Here is a 26,751-nt window from a genome sequence, read left to right as displayed (position 1 = left end):
TTGTTAATCAAAGGTATTAAGGGATATGGGCCAAAGGCGGGTATATGGAGTTAGGTCGCAGATCAGCCATGATCTCAGCGAATGGCGGAAGAGGCTCGAGGGGCCGAATGGCCTCTTCCTGTTCCTATGTACAAATTGTGACAGAGTCTCAACCAATACATTAACGTATCATCTCTTTTTAGACGCTTCTGTATTTCAGAATTGGGAGTGTTTTTTTCTTTTCACCTTTGATAGTGCCCTGGTGGGTGAAGAAAATGAAGAAAACAAAATAAAGAAATGGCAGGAGAAAGAAAAAGCAATCCATTTAAGTTTTAAGCTTTCCAATGGGTTGCTTCATCTTTCAATGGGGGAAAAAAAGTCTACTTTCATGATTCTATATTCACATGGAGATCCAGGATCAGAAATTCAGTATCACAGTTGCAAATTCACACAGTACAAAAAGGGCAGGTATTATGATTCTGTCTATAATAATCATCTAGTAAATAAAATTAAACAAAATCTATTATTTCAACCAGAGTATAATTCTGCTAACCCGTAATGGCCAGCATTTTATGGGTGGCTGAGGAGACCCCCATTCCCCAGGCAACACGTGAGGCAGACACACTGGCCCAGAAATTCGGGTCTCCACGGGTGAGTACGCACGGGGTACTCACTCGTAAGCCCAATGGAAGTGCCAGTTTCGTGCATGCACTGCGCATACGCGGGAAACCGGCACTTCCGTTCCCCTGAAAGCAGGGGTTCAGAGGTCGAGTGCGCAGGAGAGGCTGCGCGTGCGCATCGAACTTACGGTTTTTTTTCCAGGTTTTCCCGGGAGGGTAAGTCTCCAGAAGTTACACATATAAAATGCAGTCGCAAGGCCTGCTTTTTACAAGGTAAGTGGTGAATTAATGAAAATGAAAACATTTTTTCCACAGGTTTATTATTTTTAAATACTTTAAAAGGTAAGTTTATTTTTAGCCCCGTTAGAAAATAAAATTATTTTTTTCAAAAATTTAAATTATTGTTTAAAATAGTTATTTCATGTAATTTATAGTTTATTTAAAAAGTGATTTAAAAAAAAAATTATTTGAGGTTTTAGTGATGTTTTGGGGCTTATAGTATTTATGGTTTTGACAGCTCTTCCTGTCAATTTTATGAATGGAGCATTTCCCTGCTACAATTGGCTCTCCATGGCCCACGTGATCCCAGGGGACGCATCAAACTAACTGCGCCCCTGGGATACGCAAGCACTGCGCGCCGGCAGTTGGAGCAGGCCCCGGATCGGAATCCCACGGGGGCCCACAGCTCAACGGCTGGCGCGCAAGGTAAGTGCAGGTCGGAGACTCGCACCCGCGGGAAGCCCCCGACCCGAATTTCTGGGCCCATTAATGGATTCAGCATCACAGCTGTCACTTTGACTCCCAGGTGAGCAGAATCTAGTATCGATTCCCAAGATGCCCTCTGGAGGAACAACAGCATTTTAAATTTACATACAAATTTTTATTTTAATATCTACAGCTTTAAGATTTCCAATTATAGAACATTAATCAAGGGTTTATTTTAGTGTGGTCCATGCCTTTCCTTTGGGATGAGAGTGTCAAGAACACTGTACCTTTCCGATTCCCATGGTCAATTCCATGTTCACCACGAACACCATCTTATATGCAAAGGTCAAAGATTCACCAACCTCAAATCCAGAAAACATCTGAAAATTAAAATGTGAAAAAAAGAGATGAATTGCTAACCTTGACTTTTCAATTTCCACATGCAGCAATACGAGGATCACAATTAAAGATTATTGACAATTTGAACTAGAAGGGATTCTTTGGTTTAAACTACAAACGCTTTTAATATGAAGTCATATTTAGGGTTTTAAGCATTCATTGACAAAGGTACAGCAACACCTTGTTATTTTAACAGAGGGATAGGCTGGAGCTGTTTGAATAGGGGATTGGCTGTCTGAAATAAAAATGAGCCAGTTATTGAAGCTGTTATCCTTAACAATGTGGGGCAATAGTTGACTTATTACCACATTTCTGGTAGACATTTACACACAAGATGCTGAGAGGGATTTCACAGCCTGGTGGTCTAGCTAGCTCTCACATCCAGGAAGCCAATGATTGACAGCTCGCTGGCTAGTCCCAAGACCCAGAGCGCGTGAATGGGAGAAGAGTTCACTTCTTGTCCAGACAGGGAGGGAAAGGACAAAAAAAAAATAGATGTTCTAGGTCAGTTGATAAAATCTACTGAGAGAGAAAGGCAAGGGCTCAGAGAGTCAATAACAAGCTTTGGTCCAAGTCAGTGAAAGGGTTGGCCAAAAGGAAGTGCTACTTAGCTTACTAACTAGGACAGTGTGGCATGTTTTATTATTTTCTTTGTTACCAGGAGGAACTGAAATTAAATTAAAGAAAGGTGACATTTGCTGTAGTGGTTACTCTGTACATTCACTTGCTGACTGTAAAAGAAAGCAGCTTAATGATTCGTATCGGGCCTCATCTCACTAAAGCATTAAATCAGTCCGTTTTTCAGAAGACTGCAAAGTACACGTGAGGGAACATGCAGGGTTCACACTATCCAGTTTCTAGAACAAAGGAGTCTTATTGTTATGCCCTCGGATCACACTATCATAGAAGTGATATGGGGCAATACAGGAGAGCTCCTGGGTGTAAGAGGCACGAGGTTCGCTTATGGGAGAGACCTATGTCACTGAATCTGACAGAATATCTAGAGCACAGACACAAATTTGTAACAGCAAGTCAAACATTTTCTGTCTTGAAGACTCTGTATTGTATGTTGCAATTGGGGTGGGACAGGAAGCAGCAACAACACGGAGGTCAAAAAAGGCTGTAAACAGGAAAAAAAATCAGTGTTTCCGACTCAAAAAAAATATCTCCAACAAATCACCAGTTAGAGACTTCAAGTGGTGGAAGGGGGAGTGAAAGAATCAGAAAATGCTAGTTGAAGTCAGGCAAAATCCCAGAATAAAGCTATGGCACACACAAAACAAAATCCAAAAAACACAGTATAGTAGAAACTGCAAAGGTAAAGGGTCTCAGTCAGAGCTATAATGTAAAATCTGTAGCTGCTGAACACGCTCCAGATCCTACATTTACACAGGCAGGATGGATGTTCGCGGAGCCTCCCACTGGTCAGAATGCTTCAGTGATACCAAACGAGAAACCACAACAGTTAATATTTTGGCATGACATGAAGAAAAGAATAATAATGTAGAATGACAAAAAAATCATGCCTATTAAACCAGAGTATAAATGGAGCCAAGTACAATTCACCTTTTTAATAGGATCTCAGGCTTTAGAACAAAAAGTTGCATCAGAGGCCCCTTTGATTTTCAATGGTTCACTGTTGTTTAAATTAGAAAAGGTTTCATTAAAGTTGCTAAAAATAAGCAGCTTTTAATTGGGATCCTTGTCCCTACTGTTTTCTGTTCCCTGGACCCTAACTGCTCCATATGATCCCCATAAGGACAATTACACTATGACAATGGCTCCCAATTTAGCAATTTAAGCACAAATTTGGTCGTATTAAACTTCCTGTCCACTGACGTATTTAAAACCAAACATCCTCCTTTCAAGCCAGATCATCACCTTCTAGGCGCTTTTAGGATCGGTACTTGTTGCATGAATATGCCCGCTTCATTTCCCACTATTTTTTTAAAAAACCTTCATAGTCTCAGGATTTACCTGCAACTTAATGGCACTAATAGTGTTTCACACTGAAAGCTGGTGTGATAGCTGGCCCTTGCTTTAGTTCCCCCACCAGCAGACAGGGCTGAGGCTACAGCACATTCTTTTAAGAAACCCATGATTGTAAAATTGGACACAGGATCGGTAGTGGGCTGAAAAATACCTCTTTCATGCGAAGAATGGCTGAAGTTAATAAAATATGCCAAAGCTCATCAAACAGCGCCTCAGATGGAAAGAAAAGAAAGTTTAGGGTTTGTTTTAAAACAACATGAATTTGTGTTTTGTTTTTAAACGGGTCACATTCATAGCTCTAATGTGTTGCTGTACAGACATATCTCCAGTCGCTGCTTTTTGTGAGAAACATCATAAATATGGTCCTTACTTCAAGCTCACTGAAGTAAAACAGAGCAGCAGAATCGCTGGATTGATTCCCAGTTTTAATCAGAGCCTGTGAGCAGAAAGAGAGAGGACACACTGATTAGCTATTATGCAGCAAAGTGAAGTCTCAGCACCACAGACACAATGAGCACCCAAGCAGTTTCATGATGGGATAAGATCAGATAAAGAATCACTTTGATCAACAGTAAATATTTAAATGCTGTAGAAATACAAGGAACTGTCTCCGTGAAGGAAACACCTCCACGACTATCAAACCAAATTCCCAGTCAGGCAGTCTAGCAAGACACTAAACAAAGGCACGCCACTTCTGACCGGGAGGGAAGAAAATCAATTCAAACAAACAGTTTTATTGAAAGAAAGAACTGTCATTTATACAGCACATCCTCAGGACAACCCAAAGTGCTTCACAGCCAATGAATTATTGTTAAAGTGCAGTTAATGTTGTTAACAGACCAGCCTAATTGCACAGTATAGTTCCACAAATGAGATGAATGACCAGTTGATCTGTGGTGTTGGTTGAGGAAGGAATGTTGGCCAGGACACTGGGAAAACTCCCCTGTTGTTCTTTGAATACAGCCATGCAATCTTTTACACCCACCTGATCTGACAGGCGGGGCCTCGATTTAATGTTGCAATGTGAGATGGCACTCCCAACAATGCAGAACTCCCTCAGTACTGCATTGGAATGTCAGTCTAGATAATGTGCTGAAATCAGCGAGTGCACTTGAACTCAAACATTTCTAACTCAAAAGGCAAGTGTGTAAAACTGAACCAAGCTGAAACTTATAAACCCTCTTATAGACATGTCCAGACCAGAAATAACCAAGAAAACAGATCTCATCCCTTTCAACTATCAGAAAAACGATGACTTCACACCATCATTCTGCTCCTCCAGCCAAGTGTTTCTTCGCCATCCTTCTCCTGTGTCGTTCTCCAGCCACCTCATTCTGGGTGTTAAGACTTCACAGATGCTGTTAGTATAACTTTTTGATTGGCTAGCTCTAACAAGAGCCGAGATTAATGCAAGGTGAGCATTTTCACTCACCCCAGGGTATAATCTCTCTCTTCCTTTTTGTCAAACAACCCAGGTGAGAACAGATGAAAAACTCACCCAACTGCAGGACACCAAATCCAGACCACCAAGTACAAAACCTTACTGATCATGTTATATAGAAGGGACAACCAAAATGTTAAACCGGTACGGTTACTTCAGGTATCAACAGCCATGCTGGCCACCATGATGATGAATGCGGTCGCCAAACTCAAAAAATGAAAACAAGACCATCCCAAATCTGTAACACAAACTGAAAATTGCAAATGAAAGAAGACAGGGGACAGAGTAATGTAGGCTTTTTACATCAGGGCCCTGAATATGAAAGCATTTCTTTTTCTTTTTTGGATTTAAGGCAATCAAGGGATATGAGGATAGTGCTGGAAGGTGGAGTTGAGGTAGAAGATCAGCCATTTAATAATACCTATATCTAAGAAGGGGGATAGAACATGTCCAGGGAATTATAGACTAGTCAGCTTAACATCGGTGGTAGGAATAATAATGGAATCCTACTAAAGGAGAGAATTGAAGAACATTTAGAAACGAACAGTATAATGGATTTCAAAAGGGAAAATCTTGCTTGACCAACCTTATTGAATTTTTTTGAAGAGGTAACAAAGAGAGTAGACAAGGGTAATGCAGTAGATGTAATTTATCTAGATTTTCAAAAGGCCTTCAATAAGGTGCCCCTTATGAATAAGGTCAGAGAATGTGGAGTCAGGGGACAAGTAGCAGAATGAATTGCTAGCTGGCTTCAAGACAGAAAGCAGAGAGTGGAAGTAAAGGGTAGCTATTCACATTGGCAGAAGTTGGGTAGTGGTGTCCCACAAGGATCAGTGCTGGGTTCACTGCTGTTCACAATTTACATTAACGATTTAGACTTTAGAATCAAAAACACAATTTCTAAATTTGCAGATTATACCAAATTTGGGGGGGGGGGGGGGGACAGTCAATACTGAGGAGGACTGCAACAAATTACAGGAGGACATGGAGAGCATCGGACCTGGGTGAGGATTGCAGCGTGAGGCGGAGCTTAAAACCGGCAGTGAGCGAGGCCCGACCAGAGCATCGGACCTGGGTGAGGATTGCAGCGCTAGGCAGAGCTTAAAACCGGCAATGAGCGAGGCCCGACCACAGCATCGGACCTGGGTGAGGATTGCAGCGCGAGGCGGAGCTTAAAAGCGGCGGCAGTGAACGAGGCCCGACCAACTCAGCAGCAGGGGAGAGAGGTAAAAAGTAATCAAAGTGTGACGTCAGCAGGAAGCAGGTAAGTGATTGGTTGGTGAGTATTTCTCTCTTTTTTAAACTTTAACTCTGGTTTATAGTTTCTAAAGGTCTCTCTGGTGTAGCAGGGACTGTTGGTAAACTATTTAACTGTAGTGTAATTAGTGGGATTGATTGATTTAATTTAAATTCAATTAATTAAAGGGTAAATCATGGCAGGACAGCCCGGGCACGTGATATGCTCCTCCTGCAATATGTGGGAACTCAGGGACACTTCCGGTGTCCCTGACAACTACGTGTGTAGGAAGTGCACCCAGCTGCAGCTACTGACAGACCGCATTGCGGCGCTGGAGCTGCGATTGAATGCATACTAGAGCATTCACGATGCTCGGGACATCGTGAATAGCACGTTTAGGGAGTTGGACACACCGCAGGTAGAGGTTGGACAGGAAGAAAGGGAACGGGTGACCAACAGGCAGAGTACTAGGTGCAGGCAGGTAGTGCAGGGGTCCCCTGTGGCCATCCCCCTCTCCAACAGATACACCACTTTGAGTACTGTTGGGGGGGATGGCTTATCAGAGGAAGGCAGCAGAAGCCAACTTCCTGGCACCAGGGGTGGCTCTGCTGCACAGAATGGGAGGAAAAAGAGTGGTAGAGCTATAGTAATAGGGGATTCAATTGTAAGGGGAATAGATAGGCGTTTCTGTGGCCGCAAACGAGACTCCAGGATGGTGTGTTGCCTCCCTGGTGCAAGGGTCAAGGATGTCTCCGAGCGGCTGCAGAACATCTTGGAAGGGGAGGGTGAACAGCCAGTTGTCGTGGTGCATATAGGCACCAACGATGTAGGTAAAAAGCGGGATGAGGTCCTAAAAGCGGAATATAGGGAGTTAGGAGGTAAATTAAAAAACAGGACCTCAAAGGTAGTGATCTCAGGATTGCTACCAGTGCCACGTGCGAGTCAGAGTAGAAATAGAAGGATACTTCAGATGAATACGTGGCTAGAGGAATGGTGCCAGGGGGAGGGATTCAAGTTCCTGGGACATTGGAACCGGTTCTGGGGGAGGTGGGACCAGTTCAAACCAGACAGTCTGCACCTGGGCAGGGCTGGAACCGATGTCCTAGGGGGTTTGTTTGCTAGTGCTGTGGGGTAGGGTTTAAACTAAAATGGAAGGGGGTTGGGAACCTGAGCAGGGAGACAGAGGAAAGGGAAACAAGGATAAAAGCAAAAGATAGGAAGGAGAAAAACAAAAGTGGCAGTCAGAAAAATCAACGGTTTAAATCAAACGTGGCCACAGTAAATAATAACTCTAATAGGTCTAAGAGCGTTAAAAAAACAAGCCTGAAGGCTTTGTGTCTTAATGCGAGGAGCATTTGTAATAAGGTGGATGAATTGGCTGCGCAAATAGAGGTAAACGAATATGATTTGGTTGGGATTACGGAAACGTGGCTCAAGGATGGCCAAGACTGGGAACTCAACATCCAGGGGTATTCGATATTCAGGAAAGATAGGCAAAAAGGAAAGGGAGGAGGGGTAGCATTACTGGTTAAAGAAGGGATTAACACAATTGTAATGAAGGATATTAGCTCTGATGCTGTGGAATCTGTATGGGTAGAATTGAGAAATACTAAGGGGAAAAAAACATTAGTGGGAGTGGTATATAGACCTCCAAACAGTAAGGCGGAGGTTGGGGATGGCACTAAAAGGGAAGTTAAAGAAGCATGCAATAAGGGCACAGCAGTCATCATGGGTGACTTTAATCTACATATAGATTGGGCTAACCAAATTAGTAACAATACTGTGGAGGAGGAATTCCTGGAGTGTTTACGGGATGGTTTCCCGGACCAGTATGTCGAGGAACCAACCAGAGATCAGGCCATCTTAGACTGGGTATTATGTAACGAGAAAGGATTAATTAGCAATCTTGTTGTACGAGGCCCCTTGGGTCGGAGCGATCATAATATGATCGAATTCTTCATGAAGATGGAGAATGAAGTAGTTGACTCAGAAACTAGGGTCCTCAATTTAAATAAAGGAAACTACGATGGTCTGAGGAGCGAGTTGGGTAGGATTGATTGGGGAATGGCACTCAAAGGGTTGACGGTGGATAGGCAATGGCAAACATTCAAAGACCGAATGGATGAACTACAGAAGTTGTTCATCCCAGTTTGGCATAAAAATAAAACAAAAAAGGTGACTCAACCGTGGCTAACAAGGGCAATTAGGGATAGCATAAGATCCAAGGAGAGGACATACAAATTGGCCAGAAAAAGCAATAATCCTGAGGATTGGGAGCAGTTCAGGATTCAACAAAGGAGGACAAAGGGATTAATTAAGAAAGGGAAAATAGAATATGAGAGTAAGCTTGCAAGGAACATAAAAACTGACTGTAAAAGCTTTTATAGATTTGTGAAGAGAAAAAGATTGGTGAAGTCAAGCGTAGGTCCCTTGCAGTCAGAATCGGGGGAATTTATAATGGGGAACAAAGAAATGGCAGACCAACTAAATACATATTTTGGTTCTGTCTTCACAAAGGAGGACACAAATAACCTCCCAGAAATACCAGGGAACATAGGGTCTGATGAAAGGGTGGAACTGAAAGAAATCAGTATTTGTAGGGAAATGGTGTTAGGAAAATTGATGGGACTGAAGGCTGATAAATCCCCAGGGCCTGATAATCTACATCCCAGGGTACTTAAGGAAGTGGCCCTAGAAATAGTAGATGCATTGCTGGTCATCTTCCAGAACTCGATAGACTCTGGAACAGTACCCATGGATTGGAGGGTAGCTAATGTTACCACACTATTCAAAAAAGGTGGCAGAGAAAAAGCGGGGAATTATAGACCGGTAAGCCTGACATCGGTAGTGGGGAAAATGCTAGAGTCCATTATAAAAGATGTAATAGCAGAGCACTTGGAAAGCAGTAACAGGATCGGACAAAGTCAACATGGATTTACAAAAGGTAAATCATGCTTGACTAATCTACTGGAATTTTTTGAAGATGTAACTGGTAAAATAGATAAGGGAGAACCAGTGGATGTGGTGTATTTGGACTTTCAGAAGGCTTTCGATAAGGTCCCGCATAAGAGATTAGCGTGCAAAATTAAGGCACATGGGATTGGGGGCAAGGTATTGACTTGGATAGAGAACTGGTTGGCGGACAGAAAGCAAAGAGTTGGAATAAACGGGTCATTTTCCGAGTGGCAGGCAGTGACTAGTGGGGTACCGCAAGGATCGGTCCTAGGACCCCAGCTGTTCACAATATGTATTAATGATCTGGACGAGGGAATTGGATGTAATATCTCCAAATTTGCAGACGACGCAAAGCTGGGTGGGAGGGTATGCTGTGAGGAGGATGTCATGAAACTCCAGTACGATTTGGACAGGTTAGGTGATTGGGCAGAAACATGGCAAATGCACTATAATGTGGATAAATGTGAGGTTATCCACTTTGGTGGCAAAAACAGGAAGGCAGATTATTATTTGAATGGCAATAGATTGGGAGAAGGGGAAGTGCAAAGAGACCTGGGTGTTCTTGTGCACCAGTCGCTGAAGGTAAGCATGCAGGTGCAGCAGGCGGTTAAGAAGGCAAATGGTATGTTGGCCTTCGTAGCAAGAGGGTTCGAGTACAGGAACAAGGATGTCTTGCTACAGTTGTACAGGGCCTTGGTGAGACCGCACCTTGAGTATTGTGTGCAGTTTTGGTCGCCTTATCTGAGGAAGGATGTTCTTGCCATGGAAGGAGTGCAGCGAAGATTCACCAGGCTGATACCTGGGATGGCAGGAATGACGTATGAGGAGAGATTGTGTCGATTGGGCTTATACTCACTGGAGTTTAGAAGATTGAGAGGGGATCTCATCGAAACCTTTAAAATTCTGTCAGGCCTGGACAGACTAGATGCTGGAAGGATGTTCCCGATGGTCGGGGAGTCCAGAACCAGGGGTCATAGTCTAAGGATAAGGGGTAGGACATTTAGGACTGAAATGAGGAGGAATTTCTTCGCCCAAAGAGTGGTGAACCTGTGGAATTCTCTGCCACAGAGGGCGGTGGAGGCCAGTTCATTAAATATATTCAAGAAAGAGTTGGATATATTTCTTAAGGCTAAAGGGACCAAGGGATATGGGGAGAAGGCAGGGACAGGGTACTGAATTTGAATGATCAGCCATGATCTCATTGAATGGCGGAGCAGGCTCGAAGGGCCGAATGGCCTACTCCTGTTCCTATCTTCTATGTTTCTATGTCATTAATAAAACTTACAGAATGGGCAAATAATTGGCAAATTAAGTTCAACACAGATAAATGTGAGTTATTACATTTAGGTAGGAAGAATAGGGAGGTCACTTATCACTTGGAGTGTGCAAGTCTAGGTTGGGTAGAGGAACAAAGGGATCTCGGAGTACAAATACACAAATCACTAAAAGTTGTGACACAGGTTAGCAAGGCCATAAAAAAAGCAAACCAAGCACTAGGGATTACGTCTAGGGGGATAGAATTGAAAACTAGGAAAGTTATGCTAAACCTGAATCAAACCTTGGTTAGACCGCACTTAGTCGCCATATTATAAAAAGGATATAGAGGCACTGGAGAGGGTGCAGAGAAGATTTACATGGATATACCAGAAATGCAAGGGTATATATATCAGGAAAGGATGAACAGGCTGGGTCTCTTTTCTCTTTGAAAAAAGGTGGCTGAGGGGTGACCTAATAGAGGTCTTTAAAATTGAGAGAGGGAATGTTTCCACTTGTGGGGAAGAGCAAAACTAGAGGCCATCAATATAAGATAGTCACCAAGAAATCCAATAGGGAATTCAGAAGAAACTTCTTTACCCAAAGAATGGTGAGAATGTGGAACTCGCTACCACAGGGAGTGGTTGAAGCAAATAGTATAGATGCATTTAAGGGGAGGCTAGAGAAGCATATGAGGGAGAAGGGAATCGAGGGTTATGCTGATAGATTTAGATGAGGAAAGACTGGAGGAGGCTTGTGTGGAGCTTAAACACCGGCATGGACTGGTTGGGCCAAATGGCCTGTTTCTGTGCCGTATATCCGATATCATCTTATTGAATGGCGGAGCAGGCCTGAATGGCCTACTTTGCTCCTATTTCTTATGTTCTTATGTTAAGTAAGTGATCATGAATTTGTACAAGGCATTGGTTAGGATTGGCACCTCAGGATAGGATGAACATTAGAACGCTGAAAAAGAGTGAAAGAATGCTGACTAGAATGAAATGTTTATAGTTATGATGGAAGGCTTTAAAATGGGAAACTTTTCACTGACATAGTGAAGTCTACGAGGGATCTAAAAGAGATTTGTCAGGATAAATAGTGAAAAATAGTTTCCCCTGGTTGGCAAGTCAGGAACAAGGAGCAGAGACTCAGATTGTCACAATATGAACAAAGGGGTAAGTTGGAAGAAATTTTTTCACACAATGCATTACCACAAGCAGTGTTGAGGCAAAGACTATAACATTATTTAAAAGTGAATTGAATAAGTATTTGAAAAGGAAGAAAATATAAGGATAAATAAAAGGGATGGGGAAAGGGATTAGAGTAGACTGGTCTAATTGAAGAGCTAGCAGCAGCACAGGGAAAATAGGATGAATGGCCTTTTCCTGTGCTGTAAATTCTATGAATCATTTCACCCACCTCCTTGGCTTTTTCTTCAGATATACCCAACTCCATCAGTTGCTGCAGAAACACTGAATTTACTTCCTCTGTCTCAGCCATCTCAGATCCTGCAACTTCAGGAGAGAAAAAAAAACACCATATGAAATATACTGCATAACAATACTGATCAAACAATTTCCTCCAAAATTCAGGTTGCTGCCGGCTCCCACTGCCTCCCCGGCTCACAAACTGCAGTACTTCACTTCAAATTAACATACTTCAAATTAACCAGCAGTTCTTCTGTCACGTTATTCACAGGCCGAGTAGGTGGCAGATCAAGTTGGGAAGGAAGCAAGTCACAGGGAAGTCTAGCACTGTTGCTCAGGGGTATGGTAGCATAGTGGTAATGTTACTGGACTAGTAATCCAGAGGCCTGGACTAATGATCCAGTAGATGTGAGTTCATAATCCCACCACGGCAGCTGGGGAATTTAAAATCAGTTAATTACTAAATCTGGAATAAGGAAAGCTACTATAAGTAATGGTGACCATGTAACTACTGGATTGTCATGAAAAAACGACGAGTTCACTAATGTCCTTTAGGGAAGGAAATCAGCAGTCCTTACCTGGTCTGGTCTATGTGTGATTCCAGACCCACAGCAATGTGGTTGACTCTTAATGGCCCAGCAAGCCATTCAAGAAGACAGCTCACCAGCACCTTCTCGAGGGCAATTAGGAATGGGCAATAAATGCTGGCCATTCCTGTGAATTAATTTGTTTTAAAGGTTGAGGTTTCAGAGCAGGTTTGGGGAAGCAAAGCTGATTTACAAAAGGGCTAAGCCCAGACAGGCAGACATAGGAGGAGGCCGGTGCAGAGCTGCTCACCGGCTCCTTCATTCAAACCCAAGGACTGTCCAACTCAGTGTGTTAATCCACCTGTCATTGTCCTGACTCGCCTCCGCCTCCCTCCAGAGGCGATAGACGCCGTTTCATCATTAATAATAATTACATCGGTTCTATTTACGGACCCCCCACCCCCCGGCTCTAGGAACCGATTAATATCAATACCTGAGACCCTGCGCCGGAAAAATAAATCTCTGATCACAGATGGATTAAAAATCAAGACGTGCCACAGCGGGAAAGTCCGTTTCCTGCCCGACCCTTTAATCCGTCCGGCGGTGTAACCACCAGCTCCGCCAGCTGGTTCCATCCTCTGCTCCTCACCGCTTGAGAGGGCTTCCATCCCGTAAATAATTAATTTACTAAATAGTAATATAAATAGCAAGGTTACTCGCTTACATCGTCAAAACTATTAACAACGGGAAAATGTTTAGAAATTGGCAATATAATTATTTAAACAACCATTCCATTAATTATTTGAAATGTTTTAATCTTTTGGCATTAATACATGATAAAGTGGATTTAGGTACTTACTGATAACTACAAGTAGAGAGTCATATAATAGTTACTCGGTATTATAAAACCAGGGATTGCAAAAATCTTTAAAGCAAAACAGATGCTGGGAATCTGAAACCCCCCCTCCCCCTCCAGAAAACACTGTAAACAGTCAGCAGGTCAGCCAGCATCTGTGCAGAAAGGCAAAAGGTTAGCTTAATCTGTCAGGGCTTATGAGCCTTGGTCAGAACTGGAAGATGTTACATAGAATTGAACATCTTATAAAGAGGAATATAGCAAGTAAAAAGGGGGTGGGAAAATATTAGTACATACACAAGAAAAGAAAAAGAATTATCTGTAAAGTGATTAGGTGGAGAACAAGATATGATTAAGTGATAGAAGTGATAATGGCGTAAGACAAAAGGAGACATAATGAGAGAAATAAAAGATATATAAGGGATATATCCCACCCCATAGGCCAGGTACCGATACGGGACATCCACCCCATGCACCAAACTACAATCTCTGTGGAGGCACTGCTAGGCTCATCCTATGTCACCAGCATCTGCGATTAGAGAGAAAAGCAGAGCTGTGGTTAAGGTCTGAAGTTGTCAAAATCAGTGTTACTGCCAGAGGGCTGCGAAGTGCCGAGTAGAAAGATGAGGTGCAGTCCCTCTAATTTGTGTTGAGCTTTATTCGAACAGTGTAGAAGACCAATGACAGAGAGGTCAGAGTGGGAGTGGGACAAACGACCGGAAGCACCAGGTCACGCTCACGAGCAGAATGTAAGGGGTAGATTTTCCGAAAGCTGTCGGGAAGGAGGCGGGGCTACAACGTTTGGGTTTTAGTCCCGCCTACATCGACGTCCGGCCAATCCACGCAATTTTCCCTTGATTGACCTTGTTAAGCCTGCCCAGCGGGCTCAGCAGGCCAATTAAGGGCCACCCGGCAACAGGTAACGTCACAGACTGAAATTTCATCTGTCAAGATGTGTTGGCAGATGAAATATCTGCGTTTCACAGCTATCTGAAGCTGTCAAACACTGACAGTCTGACTTCTAACCTGAGTCCTTCTACACAGACTCAGTTAGAACTGTCACCGGCACTGAAAGCTGAAGGCTGTCACTTTTGACAGCTCGCAGCCATTTTGCTTTCAGTTCCGGCTGAGTGATGGACTCCCGCAGCCTAGAGGAAGAAAGGCTGTTAAGGTAAGTACAGGTAAGTAAAACTTCTTTACATACTTTAGACACACCAAACACACTTACCTTTGCACTCATGCACCCATCACTCACCTGAACACTGACATCGCGACCCCTCCAAGTCCTTCAACCCGACGGCCCGCCTGCTCTAACCTGGCGTGGGTTTGGAGCCGTCGGGAATCCCACACGACACCCCTCAAAATAGGGATTAGGCTAAAAACTGCCTGTTAACTAACTGTTAACAGGCAGGCAGTTAATTGGCACTAATCCCTTCCCGCCTCGGGTCGGCGGGTCCCAGTGCGGGGCGGATACCCGCTGTGATAAAAATGATAACATCCGGGAAGTTATGTCATCACTTCCTGTGAACTATGAACTATGAACTATGAACTGTGTACATACCTCACTTCCTGTAAATGTCACTTCCTGTTGGACTGGTATAAATACTGGTCTGTTCAGTATTGTAAGAGGCTTCTACCAGAGGCATGGTAAAGACCTCTCTTGTATATAGTGTGTTTATAAGTTACTTAAAGCTTACTTTAAAGTTACTTGATGGTAAGTCTCCTTTTTCTTACATCAATTTAAGTAACTTAGTATTTACACTGACAAATACTAGACCTTCAGACAAACTCGGAAGTTAAGGATCCAGGGAACCACCCATCATGGAGAAAATCCTTAGACCTATTCGTCTGGACTTGGACCCGAATACACCAGCAGCTGGCAGGGTATGGAAGCATTGGTATCGTACTTTTGAGAATTTTCTGGATGAATGTAAAGTGGATGCTCCTGCTAAATTGAAGATACTTGTCAATTATGTGACCCCAAAAGTGTTTGAATATGTTGATGACTGGGATAGTTACGAAGAGGTGATTCGGGCACTTAAGAAACTGTATGCGAAGACCCCAAATGAGGTCTATGCTAGACATCTACTGGCCACAGCCCGACAAGGGCCAGGGGAATCAATTGACGAATTCCTGCAAGAACTTCGCAGGCTCAGCGTAGATTGTAACTTTCAGGCAGCCTCAGCTGAACTGTACCGCCAAGAAATGATTCGTGATGCTTTCATCTGCGGGATTGCCTCTCCATTTATACGCCAGCGTCTACTAGAAAGTAAAACACTTGAGCTACAAAAAGCTTTTGACCTAGCTTGTTCACTGGATTTGGCAAAGAGAAATGCAGACCTCTATCAGCTGCCCAGATCTCGATCTGCTGCTGTAGCTGCAACCAGACAATTCAAGCGGTCTCAGGTGAACCCTATCATGGGGGAATCTAATTCTGATAATTCTGATGAAGAAGAGGAGGACGACCCCACTTTAGCAGCCTCTTGGCAATCTAGGAAGGAATGCTTCTTTTGTGGAGATGCTTTTCACCCTAGGAAAACCTGCCCTGCTCGCAATGCAATCTGCAGTTATTGCGGGAAAAAAGGACACTTTGCTAAAGTTTGCCTATCAAGGGCCTCTACGAGGGCCAATCCAGCTAAGGCCTACCGAACTGCCCCAATTAGGGCCTATCAAGATGCTCCAGCTAGGACCTATCAAGCTTCCTCTCGAGCTCTCTCCCGAAGAAGCACACCGAGAGTTTTAGCCACTCTCTGTGCAACGACACCAATTACAGCTGCTTGCCCACAGAACCTGTCTCAGGCAGCCACAAAAATTTCAATTAAAGGGCATACCTTAGATGCCTTAATTGACTCAGGAAGTACTGATAGTTTCATTAAGGAACAGATTGTTGCGAAATTGAAACTACATGTCTTCCCATCGGACCAGGCAATTGCGATGGCCCAGTCATCACTTAATACCAGACCAGCAATGGGAAACAGTGCTTCCGGATGCATTGCACTCTATACGGTCCCTGCTTTCTACAGCCACAAATACTACACCTCATGAGCGGTTCTTTGGATTCCAGCGTCGCTCATCTCATGGGACATCACTCCCGTCATGGCTAACTACTCCTGGACCTGTATTACTCCGAAGATACGTTCGGACGTCTAAAAATGACCCTCTTGTAGATGAGGTCGAACTAACCGATGCCAACCCCACCTATGCAAACATACGATATTCCGACGGCCGAGAATCTACCGTATCATTACGGGATCTGGCTCCCTGCCCACCAGGACCTAGTGGGACATCGGGTGATGGCATTTCACCAGGAAACTCTTGGGACCTATCGGGTACCCCTCTCCAGGATCCTGATCGGACACCAACTAGCTTGGTGCCGGTAGAACCCCGTGCTCAAGGTTGCGACCCTCCCAGTACCGCGCATGAAAGTACTGATCCGCCACAGACCAGCTCTGCACCTCCCTCTGAACAGAGGCAGTCCGACTTTGAACCTATTGGGGCTCGTACTCGAAGCCATGATCTCCCCGACCCTTCACAGGGCAATCCAGGCCACACAGACTCTGACCAATGGCCAACCGCATGTAAGCGGACCAGCGACCCTCTACGACGGGAATCCAAACGGGTGCGACTCTTCCTTGTTCGGCGGCTGCGGACCAAAAGGTAGACCACAGCCTCCTAATCCTGCAGGAGGGAAGAATGTGATAAAAATGATAACATCCGGGAAGTTATGTCATCACTTCCTGTGAACTATGAACTATGAACTGTGTACATACCTCACTTCCTGTAAATGTCACTTCCTGTTGGACTGGTATAAATACTGGTCTGTTCAGTATTGTAAGAGGCTTCTACCAGAGGCATGGTAAAGACCTCTCTTGTATATAGTGTGTTTATAAGTTACTTAAAGCTTACTTTAAAGTTACTTGATGGTAAGTCTCCTTTTTCTTACATCACCCGCCTCCCCTGAAACTTACATGGAGGCGGGTTTTGAGCGGGATGGTGTCGGGACCCCCGAAATCGGGATTTCCCCCCCCCCCCCACCACACGCCTGAAACCCCGCCTGACGGCTCCAGGAAAATCTACCCCTAAGTGTTCAGCAAAGCGATTATCCAGTCTGTGTTTGGTCTCCCCGATGTAGAGGAGACCACATCGTGAGCAGCAAATACAGTATACCAAGTTGGAAAAGTACAAGTACATCACAGTCTCACTTAGAATAAGAACATAAGAAATAGAGGCAGGAGTAGCCAAGGTAGAAGCCCATGGAATTCAAGGCATCGGCAGTGGGTGGAGGCGGAGCAGCGCGGCAGAGCGACTACAAAAGGCCCCAGAGGCTCAGGTAGGCCTCAGTGCGGCATTGGCAGCGGGTGGAGGCGGAGCAGCGCAGCAGAGCAACTACAAAAGGCCCCAGAGGCTCCGGTAGGCCTCAGTGCGGCATCGGCAGCGGCGGGAGGCGGAGCAGCGTGGCAGAGCAACTACAAAAGGCCCCAGAGGCTCAGGTAGGCCTCACCAATCTCAGGCAAGGAGAGAGGTAAAAAGTATTCAAGGTGTGACGTCACCACAAAACAGGTAGGTGATTGGTTGGAGTATTTCTCTCGTTTTAAAACTTTAAGTCTGTGGTTTATAGTTTTTAAGGTTGCTGTGGTGTACCAGGGACAGTTTGTAAACCAGGGCCCTTAAATATATCATTTAACTGTAGTGAAATTGGTGGGATTCATTTAATTTTAATTAATTAGTTAAAGGGTAAGTGCGAGTCATCAAAGAGTGCTGTGAGTTTGGGTAAGAGTGAGAGTTCTTTAATTGTTATTTCTCTTTAAATCATTCTTGATAAGATTACTTTAAGCAGTTTAAGTAAAGGGGAAAAGTTAAATATTTGGGATTCTGTTGGTTTAAGAAGAGTAAAACAAGGTTACACTGCAGTAGGAGTAAATTGGCACAGCAGGCAGTGGAAACCAGTTTTCTAACCAATCAGCAGGGGTGACGCATTTGGCTGTAAACAAACAAACAGTATAAAAAGACCAGTCCTAGTGCGAGTCATCAAAGAGTGCTGTGAGTTAGGGTAAGTGGGGTGTTAGGTGCTCTTTTCAAACTTTAACTCTGTGGGTTGTAGTTAATAAGGCCTTTCTGGTGCAGAGTGACTGTTGGTAAGCCATTTAACTGGTGTAACTAGAGGGATTGATTTAATTTAAATCCAATTAATTAAAGGGGATACTAGCATCTAAAATCGGGCAGAGGGTGTCCATAACTAACAATAAAAAATTTAATTAATTACATAGAATGGAGCAGGTGATGTGTTACTGTTGCAAGATGTGGGAGCCGGTGAACGCCATTGAGGCTCACGGTGATTACGTCTGTGACAAGTGTCTGCTGCTACAGGAACTCCAGCTCCGTGTTGATGAGCTGGAGTCTGAGCTTCAGACACTGCGACACATCAGGGAGGGGGAGAAGTACCTGGACTCTGTGTATCAGAAGGTGGTCACACCTATGAAGTTAAGTAATTCAGATGTAGCCCATGGTCAGGGACAGGACGGTGTGACTACGAGTGAGGCAGGTACGGGGATCCAGGAGGTAGAGCTGGAGGAGCCATAGCCCTTGCTCTTGACCAACAGGTTCGAGGTTCTTACTCCCTGTGGGGACGGGAGCAGGGACTGCAGGGAGGATGAGCAACCTAGCCACAGCACCGTGGATCGGGGGGCCATTCAAGAGGGGGGAGTAAATAGAAATGTTGTAGTGGTAGGGGATAGTATTATTAGGGGGATAGATAGAGTTCTCTGCAGCCAAGAGCGAGAGTCCCAAAGGCTGTGTTGCCTACCCGGTGCCAGGGTTAAGGACATCTCCTCTGGGCTGGAAAGAAACTTGGAGTGGGAGGGGGTGGATCCAGTTGTCGTGGTCTATGTTGGTACAAACGACGTAGATAGGACTAGGAAGCCGGTTCTGTTAAAGGAATATGAGCAGCTAGGGGTCAAATTAAAAAACAGAACCTCAAGGGTAATAATCTCTTATTACCTGAGCCACAAGTGAATTTGGCTAGGACAAATAAAATTAGAGAGTTAAATGCGTGGCTCAAAGACTGGTGTGGGAGAAATGGGTTTTGCTTCCTGGGACACTGGCACCAGTACTGGGGCAGGAGGGAGCTGTTCCGTTGGGACGGGCTTCACTTGGCCAGTGCTGGGACTAGAGTCCTGGCGGATCATATAACTAGGGCTGTAGAGAGGGCTTTAAACTAACTAGTGGGGGGGAGGTTCCTAGAGAGCAAATAATAAAAATGACAACAGAGAAGGTCATAGACTTAGGTAGCAGTGGGGAAATTAAAAACCAGAGCGTGTCCGGAAGGGGCAGAAGGTATGGAGTAAAAGGTAAAGTAATAAAAAGGGCAAAAGCAGGAACTAAGTGTCACAAAACATCTTTGAAAGTTCTCTATCTGAATGCACATAGCATTCGTAACAAAATAGATGAGTTAATGGCACAAATAACTTCATATGGGTATGATCTTGTGGCCATTACAGAAACATGGCTGCAGGGTGACAATGCCTGGGAATTAAACATACCAGGTTATTTAACGATCAGGAAGGACAGGCAGGAAGGAAGGGGAGGTGGGGTGGCTATGTTAATAAAGGAAGGAATCACTGTAATACAGAGAAATGATATTGGGTCAAAAGATCAGGATAATGAAACAGTTTGGGTGGAGGTAAGGAATAATAAGGGGAAAAAAACACTAGTGGGCGTAGTCTATAGGCCTCCGAACAGTTGCAACTCTGTTGGACGGAGTATCAATCAGGAAATAGTTGAGGCTTGTAATAAGGGAGCATCTATAATTATGGGGGATTTTAACTATCATATTAATTGGACAAATCAAATTGGGCAGGGCTGCCTTGAGGATGAGTTCATTGAGTGTATTAGGGATGGGTTTCTTGAGCAGTATGTAACTGAACCGACCAGGGGGCAAGCAACCTTAGATCTGGTCCTGTGTAACAAGACAGGATTAATTTACAATGTCCTAGTAAAGGATCCCCTTGGAATGAGTGACCATAACATGGTTGAATTCCATATTCAATTAGAGGGTGAGAAGGTTGGATCTCAAACAAGCGTGCTAAGCTTGAATAAAGGAGACTATGAAGGTATGAGAGCGGAATTGAGTAGAGTGGATTGGGAAAATAGATTAAAGGGTAAGACGATACATGATCAGTGGTGTACATTTAAGGAGTTATTTTACAACTTCCAAAAAATATATATTTCACTGAGAAGAAAAGGGTGTAAAAGAAAAGACAGCCATCCGTGGCTAAGTAAAGAAATTAAGGATAGTATTTGACTAAAAACAAGGGCATATAAGGTAGCCAAATCTAGTGGGAGGATAGAGGATTGGGAAAACTTTAAAAGACAGCAAAAAATAACAAAGATTGATTAAGAAAGGGAAGATAGATTATGAAAGTAAATTAGCAAAAAATATAAAAACAGATAGTAAGAGTTTTTATAGTTATATAAAAAGAAAAAGGGTGGCTAAAGTAAATGTTGGTCCCTTAGAGGATGAGACCGGGAAATTAATGGTGGGAAATATGGAGATGGCAAAAACACTGAATGAATATTTTGTATCAGTCTTTACAGTAGAAGACACTAAGAATATCCCAACACTGGACAAACAGGGGGCTATGGGGGGGAGGAGCTAAACACGATCAAAATCACTAAGGAAGTGGTACTCGGTAAAATAATGGGACTCAAGGCGGATAAATCACCTGGACCTGATGGCTTACATCCTAGGGTCTTGAGGGAAGTGGCGGTAGGGATTGTGGATGCACTGGTAATAATTTTCCAAAACTCCCTGGACTCAGCAAAGGTCCCGGCAGACTGGAAAACTGCTAATGTAACGCCCTTATTTAAAAAGGGCAGTAGACAGAAGGTTGGAAAGTATAGACCGGTTAGCCTAACATCTGTGGTAGGTAAAATATTGGAGTCCATTATTAAGGAGACAGTAACAGGACATTTGGATAATCATAATTTAATAGGACAAAGTCAGCATGGTTTTATGAAGGGGAAGTCATGTTTGACAAATTTACTGGAGTTCTTTGAGGAAGTAACATATAGGGTGGATAAAGGGGAACCAGTGGACGTAGTGTATTTAGACTTCCAAAAGGCATTTGACAAGGTGCCACACAAAAGATTATTGCTTAAGATAAAAAATCACGGGATTGGGGGTAATATTCTGGCATGGATAGAGGATTGGCTATCTAACAGAAGGCAGAGAGTTGGGATAAATGGTTCATTCTCAGACTGGCAATCAGTAACTAGTGGTGTTCCGCAGGGGTCAGTGCTGGGTCCCCAACTCTTTACAATCTATATTAACGATTTGGAGGAGGGGACCGAGTGTAACATATCAAAGTTTGCAGATGATACTAAGATGGGAGGGAAAGTAGTGAGTGAGGAGGACATAAAAAACCTGCAAGGGGACATAGACAGGCTAAGTAAGTGGGCAGAGATTTGGCAGATGGAATACAATACTGGAAAGTGTGAGGTTATGCACTTTGGCAGGAAAAATCGTAGAGCAAGTTATTATCTTAATGGCAAGAAGCTGGAAAGTACTGAAGTACAAAGGGATCTGGGGGTCCTGGTGCACGAAACTCAAAAGGTTAGTATGCAGGTGCAGCAAGTAATTAAGAAGGCCAATGGAATGTTGGCTTTCATTGCTATGGGGATAGAATATAAAAATAGGGAGGTATTGCTTCAGTTGTACAAGGTATTGGTGAGACCGCACCTGGAATACTGCATACAGTTTTGGTGTCCATACTTAAGAAGACATACTTGCTCTCGAGTCAGTACAAAGAAGGTTCACTCGGTTAATCCCGGGGATGAGGGGATGGACATATGAGGAGAGGTTGAGTAGATTGGGACTCTACTCATTGGAGTTCAGAAGAATGAGAGGCGATCTTATTGAAACATATAAGATTGTGAAAGGGTTGGATCGGGTGGATGCGGGGAGGATGTTCCCGATGATGGGTGAAACTAGAACTAGGGGGCATAGTCTTAGAATAAGGGGCTGCTCTTTCAAAACTGAGATGAGGAACTACTTCACTCAGAGGGTGGTAGGTCCATGGAATATGCTGCCCCCAAAAGCTGTAGAAGCTACATCATTACATAAATTTAAAACAGAAATAGACAGTTTCCTAGAAGTAAAGGGAATTAAGGGTTACGGGGAGCGGACAGGAATTTGGACATGAGTCTAGGTTCGGATCGGTCATGGCCCTGTGGGTAGCAGAGCGGGCCCAGGGGCCGTGTAGCCTGATCCTGCTCCTATTTCGTGTGTCTAATTCTGTTAGATTCAGGAGATGGTTCTGTGATAGTGGATTGGCGGTTAGGATCAGATCAGCCATGATCTTATTGAATGGCGGAGCAGGCTCGAGGGGCCGATTGGCCTACTCCTGCTCCTATTTCTTATGTTCTTATGTAAATTATTGACCTGGCTAGGACATTTGCTGAGCGGCAGGAGACAGGCAGTAGGGATAATGGGTAGGTAGTCTAATTGGCAGGAAGTGACTAGTGGTGTCCCGCAGAGATCTGTTTTGGGGCCTCAACTAGTCACTGTATTTATTAACGACTTAGATGATGGGATTGAAAGCCATATATCCAAATTTGCCGATGACACAAAGATAGTCAGCATTGTAGGCAGTGTAGATGAAAGCTTAAAATTACAAAGGGATATTGATAGATTAAGTGAACAGGCAAAACTGTGGCAAATGGATTTCAGTGTAGTCAAATGTGAGGTCATCCACTTTGGACCTAAAAAGGATAGAACAGGGTACTTTCTAAATGGTAAGGCTAAAAACAGTGGAGGTCCAAAGAGACTTGGGAGGTCCAAGTACACAGATCAATAAAATGTCATGGACAGGTACAGAAAATAATCAAAAAGGCTAATGGAATGCTGGCCTTTATATCTAGGGGACTAGAATACAAGGGGGTAGAAGTTATGCTGCAGCTGTACAAAGCCCTGGTTAGACCACACCTGGAGCACTGAGAGCAGTTCTGGACACCACACCTTAGGAAGGATATATTGGCCTTGGAGGGAGTGCAGCGTTGGTTTACCAGAATGATTCCCGGACTCCATGGGTTAAGTTACACAGAGAGACTGCACAAACTAGGATTGTATTCCCTGGAATTTAGAAGTTTTCAAGATATTAAAGGGAACAGATAGGGTAAATAGAGAGAAACTATTTCCGCTGGTTGGGGATTCTAGGACTAGGGGCATAGTCTAAAAATTAGAGCCAGACCTTTCAGGAGTGAATTTAGGAAACACTTCTACACACAAAGGGTGGTAGAAGATTGGAACTCTCTTCCACAAACGGCACTTGATGCTAGATCAATTGTTAATTTTCAATCTGAGATTGATAGCTTTTTGTTAACCAAAGATATTAAGGGATATGGGCCAAAGGTGGGTATATGGAGTTAGGTCGCAGATCAGCCATGATCTCATTGAATGGCAGAACAGGCTCAAGGGACTAAATGGCCTCCTCCTGTTCCTATGTTCCTTTTGTCTTTCGCACTTTAGCACTTAATCATCTCCTGTTCTCCACCTAATCACTTTACAAAACATTCATTTTCTTTTCTTGTGTATGTTGTCATTTTCCCCCTTTTTTTGCTTGTTCTATTCCTCCTTATAAGCTGTTCATCTATAATATCTTCCGGTTTTGACAAGGGGTCATAACACCTGAAACATTAGCCTTTTTCCATTCTCCACAGATTCAGCCTGACCTGCTGAGTGTTTGCAGCATTTTCTGTTTTTATTCCTTTCCATGCAGTTGTGCCAACCTTCGCCCTTTTCTAAGGGCTCTGACTCAAAGGCTCTACTTCTCTTTCAGTTATTCAGCTGCCATCAATTGTCCATTAACTTTGAGTAGTACCAATATGGAGAGTTGAGAACATGCCGAGGGGCTGACACATACCAGATCAGGCCATTGCCAACAGTGATATTTTATGGACAGAAGAGTAAGGCAGATGGCAAACCAATTGGAATGAATAGCACTGTGTCTACTACAGTCAGTGAAAACCCATCAGAGTGAATTATTTTTAAACCCACTGAAAGGAATAAAGTTGTGTTTATTAAGTGAGAGGCTGCAATCCCATTGAGATGAATGGAGCTGTGTTTATTGCACTAAGAGTTTGCAATTGCATAGAAATAAATAGAGCTGCCTTTCATAACACAGACTAAAGGAGAAGGTAAGGGTAGAGGGAAGCACTTTTAATACAAGTATTTTTTTTTATTCGTTCATGGGATGTGGGCATTGCTGGCAAGGCCAGCATTTATTGCCCATCCCTAATTGCCCATGAGAAGGTGATGGTGAGCTGCCTTCTTGAACCGCTGCAGTCCGTGTCGTGAAGGTACGTCCACAGTGCTGTTAGGTAGTTCCAGGATTTTGACCCAGCAACGATGAAGGATCGACGATATATTTCCAAGTCAGGATGGTGTGTGACTTGGAGGGGAACTTGGAGGTGACGTTGTTCCCATGCGCCTGCTGCCCTTGTCCTTCTAGATGGTAGAGGTCGCGGGTTTGGGAGGTGCTATCGAAGAAGCCTTGGCGAGTTGCTGCAGTGCATTGTAGATGGTATACACTGCAGCCACGGTACGTCGGTGGTGGAGTGAGTGAATGTTTAAGGTGGTGGATGGGGTGCCAATCAAGTGGGCTGCTTGGTTCTGGATGGTGTCAAGCTTCTTGAGTGTTGTTGGAGTTGCACACATCCAGGCAAGTGGAGAGTATTCCATCACACTCCTGACTTGTGCTTTGTAGATGGTGGAAAGGCTTTGGGGAGTCAGGAGGTGACACACTCGCCACCGAATACCCAGCCTCTGACCTGCTCCTGTAGCCACAGTATTTATGTTGCTGGTCCAGTTAAGTTTCTGAACAATGGTGACCCCCCCAGGATGTTGATGGTGGGAGATTCGGCGATGGTAATGCCATTGAATATCAAGGGGCGGTGGTTAGACTCTCGCTTGTTGGAGATAGTCATTGCCTGGCACTTGTGTGGCGCGAATGTTACTTTCCACTTATCAGCCCAACCTGAATGTCGTCCAGGTCTTGCTGCATGTGGGCATGGACTGCTTCATTATCTGAGGAGTTGTGAATGGAACTGAACACTGTGCAAGTAACAGCAAACATTTCCACTTCTGACCTTATGATGGAGGCAAGGTCATTGATGAAGCAGCTGAAGATGGTTGGGCCCAGGACACTGCCGTGACACGATGTGGACATTGTCTCCACATAGGGAGCCATACAATTGCCTTCTAATCCTTCTTCATGGGAAAGGCATAGCATCCCCCACCCACAAGGGTAATAAACTGAGAGCAATGTGGTTGTGAGCGGGTATGTAATTCAGGTTAATGCTACTACTATCTGAGAATTGAGAGGATTTACTTATCAGGAAAGGCTGAGTCTCTAGAAAAGAGAAGGCTGAGGGGTGACCCTAATAGAGGTCTTTAAAATTATGAAGGGGTTTGATAAGATAGTCGTAGAGAAGATGTTTCTACTTGTGGGGGAGACAAAAACTAGGGGCCATAAATATAAGATAGTGTGGCGGAGCCACTAAAGGACTCAGATCGTTTGTATATAATTCCCTTTAACAACATGTTAGCCACAGCCTGAGTCTGTATCTTTATTTATACTGTTTACTTGTATAGAGCGTGATTACTTTAACAGCGCGGGTAAACGCGATGATGTCACGCCGTACATCACGTGATCCCCCACTGGCGGGAAGAACGTGATGATGTCATGACGTCAACCACGGGACCAGCCAGCAGTCCTCGTGGAGCCTCCGAACTGAATAGACCTACACTCGATGTTCTCCTGCAGTTACTTGTTTAAACCTGTTAGTTTCCATTAAACTTCGTTTTGTTTGAGCGCCTGAGTGGACCTCAGTCTTTGGATAGGAACTAGACATTCCTACAATAGTCACTAATAAATCCAATAGGGAATTCAGGAGATACTTCTTTACCCAAAGAGTGGTAAGAATGCGTAACTCGCTACCACAGGGAGTTGTTGAGGCGAATAATATTAATGCATTTAAGGAGAAGCTACATAAGCACATAAGGGAAGAAAGGAATAGAAGGATATGTTGATAGGATTAGATGAAGAGGGGTGAAAGGAGGCTCGTGTGGAGCATAAACATTGGCATAGACCAGTTGGGCTAAATGGCCTGTTTCTGTGCTGTAGACGCTATGTAATTCTGTGTAATTCACTCCTTCGCCCTCTCTCCTTCCCTTTACTTCCACTCATCGCTGTCAGACACCAGCACTCACTTTGCAAGGCAGAAGCCTAAATGTTCTTCTATGATATACATGTTTATTCAGTCTTTCTGTTCTTGAATCAATTATTAAATGGTCTGTGGCAG

At 44.0% G+C, this 26,751-nt stretch overlaps 1 protein-coding gene across 3 annotated transcripts in view; it reads right to left on the bottom strand.

The window, feature by feature from the left end:
• Window positions 1-14,844, bottom strand: part of LOC147111230 (putative peptidyl-tRNA hydrolase 2) — a 102,308-nt gene extending 87,464 nt beyond the window's left edge. The window contains exons 1-5 of one of the 3 annotated variants that reach the window (XM_086001936.1): window positions 13,396-14,844; window positions 13,030-13,223; window positions 12,002-12,096; window positions 4,066-4,131; window positions 1,592-1,684 (exon numbers count right to left, since the gene is read on the bottom strand). In XM_086001936.1, coding sequence (XP_085858062.1) covers window positions 1,592-1,684; window positions 4,066-4,131; window positions 12,002-12,096; window positions 13,030-13,204 — 429 coding nt within the window. In that variant the 5' untranslated portion in view covers window positions 13,205-13,223; window positions 13,396-14,844. Of the gene's footprint in view, window positions 1-1,591; window positions 1,685-4,065; window positions 4,132-12,001; window positions 12,097-13,029 lie in introns of all 3 variants that reach the window. The other 2 variants (XR_015080067.1, XM_086001937.1) reach the window with 2 other exon arrangements.
• Window positions 14,845-26,751: the final 11,907 nt, after the last annotated feature.

This window comes from Somniosus microcephalus, chromosome 11, assembly GCF_052327205.1.
Source record: "Somniosus microcephalus isolate GS21.2 chromosome 11, FLI_Smic_1.0, whole genome shotgun sequence".
NCBI classification, from domain to species: domain Eukaryota; kingdom Metazoa; phylum Chordata; class Chondrichthyes; order Squaliformes; family Somniosidae; genus Somniosus; species Somniosus microcephalus.
Note: the sequence above shows the minus strand (reverse complement) of the source record. Positions and strands in the feature narration are given on the sequence as shown.